The following is an 11,315-nucleotide window of genomic DNA, read 5'->3' on the forward strand; positions in this document are numbered from 1 at the left end:
GGAATTATTGTAGGCTTCCTAAACATGAGGCCATGTCCTAAACTTCCTTATACTCACCTTGGCACCTACCAAGTAGCTATTGTACTGCCTTACACATGTAGATATGAAATTAACAATGGCTCAGTGGAGTGGAATGAGTTTAAGTGGTCTCTAATTTATAGATACATTGGTTGAGCTTGGATAATTCTTTTGGAACCTAGACTGCATTTTCCCAATGAAAATATATTTTATATGGCCTTCTAAAGCAGCTCCTCTTCAGCTCTCTGTTCCTGTTAGGACCATCTTCTCTTCCAAAATCTACTAGGAAATCTAGAAGCCCCCAAAGATCTGGATGGGCTCCAACTCTATGGCTGAATTTGAGATGAGTAAACTAGCTCAAGGCTTGCTTCAACTTCAGTTGCCAACAACTCACCCTGGCCAAGAGTGAGGGTAAGGCAGCTTGATCATCTCCCAAGGGAGTACCTCCACCATCAAAAAGCTGCCCAACCCCTGGCACAGGCAGAGCTGCAGTCTGACTACCATTAGCAGTTCTCCTTCCGAAGACACCTCCCTGGATCTCAGTGTCCTTATTTGTGGAATAAGACCTCTGTGCTAGACACTTTCCAAGGTAGGACTGTCCTTTGCTTGGGTCATTTGTGTGGGTCAGTCAGTGGCTAAGTAAGTGATTACATAGAGTGTGGTACATTTCTAAAATGTTTGTATTGGTATGTTTTAACATAAAAAGAACTGAATTTCAAAAAGAAAAGAAATCTCAAATTTTGTGCAATTTGGAGCAACCAGCAACTACACTCAATGACTCATTGGTAAATGGATGTATGTGTATTTCCTGAGGCCTGGGGTTGTTAGATCGAAAGAGATTGTACAGCAGGTATGATCTATAGTGGTATACAGCTATGGTTTTCAAATGGCCAAAGCAAGAGAACTCTTGTTTTAATCATTATCTTGTATAGGAGCCCAATATATAGAACATATACACGACATATGCAAAGGATATTTTATAAATTTATTTTAATAGCCCAAATTAGCATAAAATCAGGCAGTGAGACCAATGAGGCTCTTTTGATGAACCCAGATCTGTCCAATGTGGCTCATCATCACCTTCAATCAGCCTTGGGATTCCAATTTATTTTTGTATGTTGTTTTTGTTGTACGATGTCAAGAAAATTCTGATTAACATAGCTAAGCAGTAATTTGTTACCCCTATGATTTTGCATCCAGCCTTTTTAAAGGCCAATGCGCAGCCATAATTGTATGAATCAATGACACATTTACATGAAGTTCCAAGATATGCAGAAATGGCAGGAGAAACTAAACAATGAAGTCCGCATTAAAACAAAGTAACATAGAGCAGGTTAGTTCATTATTAATCTCCTTTGTGATTAAATTGGAATATAAACACATTTAGATATGTAAGTTTGTGTTATGGTTTAAAATATACCAAAATCCAAAATAAAAGTTGACATCACCAATGAGACATACTGATATCATGAGTGATATGATGAGTAATCTGATTTCCTAAAAAAGACATAACATCACTCACCTGCTGAAAATGCATTGCTGAATCTAATCACGAAGAATCATCACATAAACCCACATTAAGGGGCATTCTATAAAACTGATCTGCGCTCTTCAAAAATAGCAATGGCGTGAAAGACAAAGAAAGGCTGAGGCACTAGTCCAGCTTAAAGAACCCCAAAGAGACACCACAACTAAAGGCAACGTGTGACCTGGACTGGATCTCAAACTAGAAAAATGTAAAGGACATTATTGAGACAATCGATGAAATTTGAATGCAGATTCTGTATTAAATAGTAGCATATTTAGTTTCACTGTTAGTTTTCCTGAATTTGATCATTGTACTATGCTTCTGTAAAAGAATGTCCATGCTTTAAGGAGACACCTTCTAAAGTATTTAGGGGTAAAGGGTATGATATCTCAAATTGTTTGGCAAAGATAGTAATAATAATGGGTTGGATATATATATAGGTAGATAGATATAAATAAATAAAGCAAATGTAACAAAATGTTAGTAATTGGTAAATATAATTAAAGAATATATGGGAGCTTTTTAAAAATATTATAACTTTTCTGTAAGTTTGAAATTGTTTCAAAATATAAAGTTAAAAATAAATTATGATTTAAAACTGTTCAAAAATAAAAAGTTTATTTTTAAGAAATCCAATAACACTTAGAAATGAAAGTCACATCAGAAATTTGCAGACCTTCCAATACTGAAAAACCAGCATATACTTTGAAAACTGTGATACAGAATATCTGTTAGCTGTGGTTGCCATAGACGTGCTAAAAGATTATAAGCACTAAACAAACAATTCTAAAAACAAAATAATTTAATGTTTACCTTAGCTATGAAATATGGTCATGTGCCCCAGAGAGAGTACATCCTGTTTTCTGCCTGAAATTCTGTGACTGTTGTCACTCCTCACCCCTATGACCTAACTAACTTCTGCTCAGCCCTTAGATCTCAGCCTCAACATCATTTCCTCCAAGAAGGCTTCCATGATTTTCTAAGTCAGGATTAGCTGTCCCTCTTCTGTGCCCCCACAGTACTCTGGAAGTGTCATTTCTGTAACAGCACTGGATGTACTTGAGCTTATTGTCCATTTCTCTTATTAGATGTAAAGGCCATGAGGGCTGGAAGCTGTGTCTGCTCTGTTCTTGGATGCCACTCTGGCCCCCAGTAGCACCGTGCCTAGGGTGCGAAGCTCTTAAATACTTGCTCGATAAATGAATGTGAAATGGTCTGTAAATCTATGCCTCATGTATCTACCACCCCCTTGGTAGATTTTCTGCATTAAAATCAGTCTTTGTGCAGCATTTATCTCTGCCTCATCTCCTGCCCCTGGAAGCAGGTTTCAGGGCTATGTTCACTTCTCCCCTGGGGCCAGATCTGCACACTCTGTGTTCACACTAAACAAAAGCTGTTGTTCCAGAAATTCTTCTGTAGTAGACAACTGCTGTAGAGAATTTGCCCTGGGTTATCCATGAACATCAATTCTGAATTTTCTACAGCCAATTGTTGCTCCCATTCTACTTTCCCAGAATGCTTTAGGGCTGCCCCACCCTCCCTCTCTTTCCAGGTGCTTTGCATCCAGGAAGACAACTCATTTCAGCAAGAGTCCTGCAGGACCCAAGAAGAAAGGCTAAGAAAAACAGTCACACAGCATATTTAAAGGGCATTTTATAAATTTATTGTGTAAACCCCAATTCTTCTAGACCAAAAGTAGAAAGACAAATTTATGTTGCAAGATAACTTCGTGACGCCCTCACAATTAAATAGCAATGATAGGGAACTCTCTGCCTCAGATATTATTCAAAACATACTTCCTCCTCTTTCATGCATAAGGCTGGATTGAACTAAGAATGAAACATCAAACACAGCATATATGCTCTCTATGGTTTCTGAAGCCTACATTTTTAAAGTAAAAACAGACCCAACAGTTGCCCGCCCAGTGTTATTGATGACTCGCCCACCTGTGGCTCCCTCCCCCGGCTCCCTTACCTCTGGCTTTCACTGCATAGATATCCCATAGGACAAAGGAAAGGGAGTTTTCATAGCAGAGGTCACTGTACTAAAACCATCCTGAAAGCCCAGAAAGGGGCTTAAAAATTTCATCTTCACAGCTTTAGCTGTGAAGGACTGAGGATCAGCCGGCCAATTGCTAAAGACCTGGCTCTAGGTTCAAGGAATTTCTTTCTCCGCTGTCTCTGTAGCCCAGCTGTGCTTACCTGTGACAGTGTTGAGTTGGAGACAAGGATCTTTCCTTAGCTCTTTGGAATGACTGATAATGCAGACAGAGCTCCTTTTAACATAATCAAACTAAGCACAGAGGAATTTTAGAGACACGAGCTAAAGAGGGAGAGGAGATGGAGGAGGAAGAAGAGAAAGAAAGGCCCACCACTGCCAGGGGCTCAGGGTAGCAGGTGGTCAGTAACAAAATAGTGGTTCTTAATTTTTAGGTTTTATCATCCTTTGATGAAAACGTATGGACTTTCCCTCCCAAGACAAATGTGTTAAGCACATACACAAACCAGTTTGCACATGGACTCCTCCCCCACACTCTCACCCCAAATAACCTGTCTGTGGATCCCAAGTTAAGGACTTCTGAGCTAAGGGACACCACAGGTCCTCATTATTGGGGAACAGAAGAATTTAAGCAAGTCATCATTGTCCGTGAGTCACTGGATGGGGACTGTCCTAAGAGCACGTCCTCCTCTGTGGACAGAGGATCCACAGATTTAAGGCCTCAGAAAAGACAGTCAGATCGTGGAGGTGGACACAGCCTGGGACTGCTTCCAGAATTTTTCCTGCCTATGACAACATAGTTTCTGACTATAAACATTTCATTGGAATGTATCCTCTTTGCTAATTACATAAGTGCTTATCACACTGAATTGGAGTTGGCTGTCCAGGCACATCCCTAAACTCTCTAGGACAGGGGCCATGCCCTACTCATACTTTTATTTTGAGCCCTCAAGCTGATACCCCTTAGCTATTTCTTGAATAGAATAAGTAAATCAATTAGTGGATTGATTTATTAGTAAATGGGTATGTACTTTATTTCAAGTAACATGTAGCATATCTGTAAACTCCAAGCCAGAGAACCACTTAGTCTGAAACTGTTCTGGCCATTGGAAGTAGTCCTAGAGCTACAAAATTTGGGAGGGTTATAAGAACCCATGAGAGGGAAAACAGAAAGGCACTTCTGCAGTTGATTCATAGATTGATGGTGTCTTAATGCAGGACATCTCAAACTTTAATGTGTATAAGCATCGTTTGGATCAGCACAGCCAGCTTTATTTGTAAAACAAAGAAATAAAGTTTTACTTTTCTTTAAAAAAAAAAATCACATGGGAACTTGTTAGAAATGCAGAGTCACAGAGCCCACACCAGACCTAGTGAATCAAAATCTGCATTATGGCAAGACCCCTAAGTGAGGCCGCTGCTGCTGGTTTGCAGACCAGACTTCAAATAGCAAGATTCTAGGGAACCTTAGTGGTCATGTAATCAAACATATACCCCCTTAACAGATGGGGAAACTGAGTGCCAAGAAGAGCAGCTGACTTGGACTAGGTCAGAGTGAGTCACTGGTAGAGCTGAGACCAGAACTTAAAATGCTGATTTGGGTAGCGGGTAGTTTCTACTACCCAGCATAGGCATCCATTTGTGAGACAGTGCGCATGGGGAGGAGTAAAGAGAAATAGGGAGCACAGCACCCTTGAGCTTTTCTGAGTGACCCCAGTACTACTACACCCCATTCCTAAGTGGGGGGCAGATGTCCTCATTTTCCACCTACCCTTTTTCTCTTCTTCCAAGAGCTTGGAGTAGAGAATAGAGGAGATATTGCTGGGCTTGGGAAAAATTCCAATTCCTTTCTTCCCTCCACCTGACAAAGCAGCGAACAGTTAGTACTAATATCACCCACCGTTAATATTTGTTTAGTATCTGTAGAACTGACATTCCAGGAAGAATGACATTGTACTCAAGGTGACATCTTCTAATCTGCCTCCCAAATCCCCTCCCCTCCTGCCATTCACCTGGAGTTTCTCAGCTGGTGAGCTGCAGCAGCACCCATCTCCTGGAGTTAAGATCATGAAATAAGATGACATTAAAATGCACAGTGTGATCCTCTGACCTTTTCCAATCAATTGGATTAAGTCTTCAGACTATCTAGAGGTAGAAATAATATGAGTAGTGCTTCTAGCCAAGTTCTGACAACCTAACCCTAGAGAAATACTACAAGGGGAAAGTTTCAATGATTTAAAAGTAGAACCTACAGAACCTAGCAGACCTCAGAGCTCATGTAATCCAATATCTCACCCAATGCCTGAATCCCCTCTACAATATGCTAAAATACCTAGACCTGCCTGGGCTGTTTGACTCCTTAGGCCGCTCCCATCCCTGCAGACATTTCCACATAAAATCAGATTCCAAGACCCTTTCAGTCATTCTTACTCCTGAATCACTGCCCAGGCTCGCTCCATGCCCCATTTGCCAACCAGCTCCCAACAGTTCCATCTCCTGCTCCTGTTACTCACCACCCCTCTTTATGAACTTGGTTTGTCCTTTGGATCTGATATTCCACCGAGATAGGACCAGGTTGAAGGGAATTATAATCCAAGAGGGGAGCCAAAGTCCTAACTAGTTAAGGAAGAGCCTCCTGTTTTCCCTTGAGTTGACCTGCCTTTTAGAGTTTCTATCTACAGAATCCTAACTCTATTTTCTCTGGTCTCTTTGAAGTCTACCTTCTCCATTTCTGAGATCTCTGTCTGACTGCGCTTATCTTTTAGCCATGTCACAGTCACTTTCTTCTAGCGTTTCTATCCTTCTTAAGTCTCTAATGAGCTCTTCTCTTCTGAATAGGATTTGGTTCAGGGTAGCATTTTCCCCATACTTGGGAGATGGTGGTAGTGCAGTGGCACCAAAACTTTAGATACCTATATCAGAGGCTTAGGAAGGGAGTTGGGGATCTTTGTTTTAATAAGCAGCCCAGAAGATTCTGCTGCAGGTGGGCAGGGGGGTCTAACCTGGAGAAATATTGCTGGGAATTTTGGTGTCAGACATACTAGATTTTAATTCCCAGCGCTGCAACTTACTACCTGTGTGATCTTGAACAAATTAGTGTCTCTATATATACTTCAATTTCCTCATCTTTACTAAAGAGATGATAAAACCCATCTCTCAGTATTAAAACCATGAAATGACGATTATAAAGTGCTTCATATAATTCAAGGTGAGTAGTAAGCACTCAATAAATATATGTTAGTATCGCTATTAGTAAATTGCTTCGTCTCCAGGATAGGGAAGTTATTAGCAGGTGATAATTTATTGCATGTCCTTTTTAGCATATTCGGATTTCTAATATCTGCCTGTGAGTCTTCTGACCACCCTATGATTTTCCTCTGGGTGACTTTTGTGATTCCTATTGGGAATTTATTACTATTTCCATGTATGGCCATGGGTTTTGCACTTAGTAGGGGACTAAAATTTGCAGAATATTTTTGAATGTGTGAATGCCATCTGGCCAGGACTTCTGTGCTACACTCCCAATAGCAACACCAAATCTGTTCCTTTCCCCCTTCCCCAAATGCTCTCCAGCATCCTCTCGACATTACAATGCTGGAGCAGTTCCCGCCTGCCTAACCCTTCCCATTGCCCCCAGTCCAATGAAGTGTGCCATCCTACGGAGATTTGATGGTACCTGACAGTTTGTATTTACTTCTTTGCATTAAAACTCCCAATTCACTTCAGCATATAATATGTGCTCTGTGCATGTATTACATTTCTGAATAGAGAAATAATGAGAGATGGAGCTGGTGAAATGAGAATAGGAGTGGGGTGGTGGGTGAGACATGGCTTTGACAACCAGGTAATAGGGAATCACTTTTTCCTTTCATAGAAGCATTCATTTTAGCTTCTGGCATTGTTATGAAAGGATTAATTCAGAAGAACTTAGCTTACATTATGGATAAGTTACATTCAAAGTTCTCCATTAATGAATAAATACATGTAGCAACTGCGCAGAGCATGCAGAATATTTTTGATATTCACCTCCTTAAAACTATAAGGAGGGTGGGGCTCTGGTGTTCAGAAGGTGGTGGAGTGTGGGGTTAGAAGCAAAGACTCAGGTGGGTTCTGCCACTTATGCACCGTATGTGACCTGGCAAGTCACTTAACTCCTCTGACTTAGTTTCCTCTACTGTAGAGTGAGAGTGATACTAATACCTTACCTCATAATGTTGCTATGATAATTAAATGAGATAGAGTATGTTAGGCACTTAGCATGGAGTCTGGGACATAGTTAGGGCTCAATCGATGTAAGCTGACAGTACTACTATATCCGCTAAGGCTTTGATGGGCTTTGATGAGCTCATAACTAGATGGGAGAGAAAAAGGTGTCTGTTTTGGTGTGATTCCTCTCTTCTTTTGACATGCTGCTTCTCTGGTGTCATCTGTTGGTTTGTGTCAGACTGGTCACATCCTTGTAGCTGAACTGATACACTAAGTACAGAGAGTTCACGGCCTCTCTATCTACAATTCCTCAATGTTCAGTCTAGAAGGTACAGTGACATCCTGGCTTTCCTATTCATGTTTTGCCACCTGAGTTCCTGATTGCTGTTGCATGACCAGGTATGTACTTGCCTTCAGGAGATATATTTCTCTCCCAATACAAATACAAACACACAGGGCATAAGCATAACGTCCATGAAGAGCTGTCTCAACCTTAAATCTGTGTAGTTGCTTTGGGAAGATTTTATAGACCAATGAATCTCAGATCTGGCTGGTCATTGGATTCACCTGGGATGCTTTAGAAACCTACAGCTTCTAGGATTCTACTCCCAGTCCTTTTGAATTGAAATCTTTGTGGCTAAAAGCCACTGTAATAAGAACACCTGGAGTTAGACACATAAAAAGAATAACTTGAGATGAGTGTTGCCTGGAAAACAGATGGCCATTACATCTAAGTGGCCACTTTCTCTTTTGCGTGGGATAGAGCAGAAGAAAGCTCAAGATTTTGAGTTTCCTGCCTCATGCTCCTTTCAGGAATGTAACACTAGACCGCTTTCGACTCTACACTTAATATCTCTTACGGATTCTGGGAGCATTCATCTGTTGCGGGTGCATTCACTAACACTTCTTTTATTAGGAAAGAGTGCCTTCCCGCTCTCCCCATAAAACCTCTTCGGAGCGTACACTCGCCTACGCCCAGTGCTCTGAGCTGGAAGTGTAAGGATTAAGCCTTCCACATGTACTTCATTTGCTTACGTGGCCTAAGATTATCTAAGAAGATTAAAACTTATATCCCAGCCAAAAAGAAGTATGACTGGATCAGCTCAGTCCTTGGGAAGAAGAGGAGGAAGAAGAAGGAGGCCTATTTGGGTTACATGGGAAAAATCCTAAAGCAAGTGAGTTGGGGCTCTCTGGAAGTTTAGAATGACCAAGACAAGCTATCATATTAATGGCCCTGGGTGTGTTCTTGACTTCAACTTATTCTGACACACGAGTCCTTCTTTACACATTGAATTCCTGAAGAGTTGTGTGCGAACAGCTTCTGCAAACCGAATCTGCCGACAGCTGTTATCTACTCCCCTTGCTTTTTTTTTGTTGGCAGCAACTCTGAACACCTGAGTTCTTAATGTCTCTCTTTCTTGTATCTGTTGACAGGCAATCTGTAACCTGATTCTTAAACGGCCTCCCCTTTTCTTGTAGAGGGGGGATTCATCACCTAGTCTGTTCTATCGCTTTGAAGTGTCGCATCTATCAGGTTTTCATTAAATGTTGCTCTGGACTTAGAAGGTACCTAAAGTGGGGAGACACCCTTATTTCTTCCTGCCCTTTCACCCTTACCCCGCAGCGTACCAGTCATACAAAACAAAATTGGGGAAGTCTTCCCCTTCAAAAGAAGTTATAGAGAAGGGAGTAAGGGATTTTTACGAAAGATGTGCTAAGATGTGATTTTGAATTTTACTTCTTCATGATGATGAAGCAAGACCAAGTGGTCATGTATGTAATTGTACCAAAGCCCCCTGTATTCCCATAGTATCATTTGGAATCTGTTGCTTATCCTGAGAGAAGAGAAAATGAGATTAAGGAGAGACAGGATGAGAGAAGGTGTGATATAGAGCAGGGTTTCTCGACCACAGCACTATGACATTATGGGACCGGATAATTCCTTGCTGTGGTGAGGGAGGGGCTGTCATATGCATTGCAGGATGTTGCTTAGCATCTCTGGCCTCTACCCACTAAATGCCAGTAGCACCTTCCCTCCCAGTTGTGACAATCAAAAACATCTACAGACATTGCCAAACACTCCCAAGAAGGCAAAATCCCCAGTTGAGAACCACTGCCAGGAGATCCTGCATTTGGCTGGAAGGGCCTACGTGGGAGCACTTAGACTAAGCAATCCTCTTATCTTTAGGCTTTCCTTGACCTGTCCTTAACTGCATGGGTCTGGCAGGTCACCTTGCTTCTTCAAGCCTCGAATGGGTTGGGTCTGTGCCTTGGGTCAGGCTCTTAGGATGCCGCAAGGATAAAATAAGGTGTCGGTTGGATAGATGTAATGAGTGTCTTAAGTGTGAGCCAGTTCTGCTGCGGGAGCTCAGGTGAGAACGATGCAGTCTCTGCTGTAAGGGGCTCACAATACAGCTGTGGCAGGGCGTTGAGGAAAGACTTGCACATTATTAGAACCAGGAGAAATTTGTGAGTCCCGCTGCCAGCCTTTCCTTTCACAAAAAAGAAACTGAGGCCCAGTGTGAGAATGCAACTTGCTTACGTGACGTCTCATGCCCAGTCCGAGTTAGGATTAGAGCCCTGGGTGGGTGATTCTCAAGGCAGTGTTCTTTTGACTACTCCAGCTGCCCCTCTCACTTTAGACAAGAGTACTAATGACATAGCGTGTGCTATCGGGTTTGAGAACACAAAGTGCTCTGGTCCTCTGTGGGAGGAGGGGCTCAGGGTTGTGTGGAATGTAGATAAGCAGGAGTGTGGTGGGGTAGCACTTGGGAGGAGCCTTAAAGGAAAGATAGAATTTGAAATTTGGAGTTAGGTCTGGGCATGGTAGGTAGAGGTGACAGATAAACAGTGGCATAGAGACCAGAAAACATAGGGACACATCCATCCAAGGAAGAGTAAGTTTTCCCAGCTTGGCTAGAGATGTTGGCACAAGGAAGTAAGGCTGGAAATTGAGAAGTGTTAAAGTAAAATGCTTACTAACATGAAATATATAGTGTGAAAGTACACTCTAAAATTATGTTTTCTATCCCTAGAAGATGTTGGATGTTAACGCTGATTCTATCAGGAAAAACAGAGGCAGAAAAATTAAAGTGACAAGAGTTAGTCTGTATTATCTAGATAAGGGGTATCTTTCCCACCTGCTACTAATCCCTCTCACCTCTGTTCCTCAGAGACAACTGATAGGCACAATGGCCTCATTTCTTTAATCACATCCCTATCATCATCTCTTTGGTGGGTCATGTGATTCCAGGGGTGCATGAATCCATGGGAGCCATGGGTATTGGGTGCTGGGTTAGACCAAAATATGCTCACTATTGGAGGCTTTCACTTCTCTGTCTCACTCTAGTTCCGTTTCTCCCCCAGGCCCACCCAGACTTCAGTGGGTGCTCCTGGGTCTTAGATGCACTGGGCATTCTGGAAGATTGGCGACTGGAATGGCTTAGCCTGGAGGCGGTGAGGCTGTCCTTCTACAACCACAGAAGAGTCGTTACCAGCAGAGAGATCCTTGAAGCAGTCAAGCAAAGACCCTCTTGGAAGAGTTTTTGAATAAATGGAGTGGTTC

The 11,315-nt window shown here is 42.0% G+C and overlaps 1 protein-coding gene across 2 annotated transcripts in view; it reads left to right on the top strand.

Moving 5' to 3' along the window:
- LOC111739453 (histone H2B-like) overlaps positions 1 to 11,309 on the top strand; it is a 12,256-nt gene extending 947 nt beyond the window's left edge. Inside the window, exons 1-2 of one of the 2 annotated variants that reach the window (XM_023530616.1) lie at positions 8,704 to 8,925; positions 11,117 to 11,309. In XM_023530616.1, coding sequence (XP_023386384.1) covers positions 8,767 to 8,925; positions 11,117 to 11,299 — 342 coding nt within the window. In that variant the 5' untranslated portion in view covers positions 8,704 to 8,766 and the 3' untranslated portion in view covers positions 11,300 to 11,309. Of the gene's footprint in view, positions 1 to 8,703; positions 8,926 to 11,116 lie in introns of those variants that run through there. The other variant, XR_002780271.1, reaches the window with a different exon arrangement.
- The last annotated feature ends 6 nt before the right edge of the window (positions 11,310 to 11,315 follow it).

This window comes from Pteropus vampyrus, unplaced genomic scaffold (genome assembly GCF_000151845.1).
Source record: "Pteropus vampyrus isolate Shadow unplaced genomic scaffold, Pvam_2.0 Scaffold50, whole genome shotgun sequence".
In the NCBI taxonomy this organism is placed as follows: Eukaryota; Metazoa; Chordata; class Mammalia; order Chiroptera; family Pteropodidae; genus Pteropus; species Pteropus vampyrus.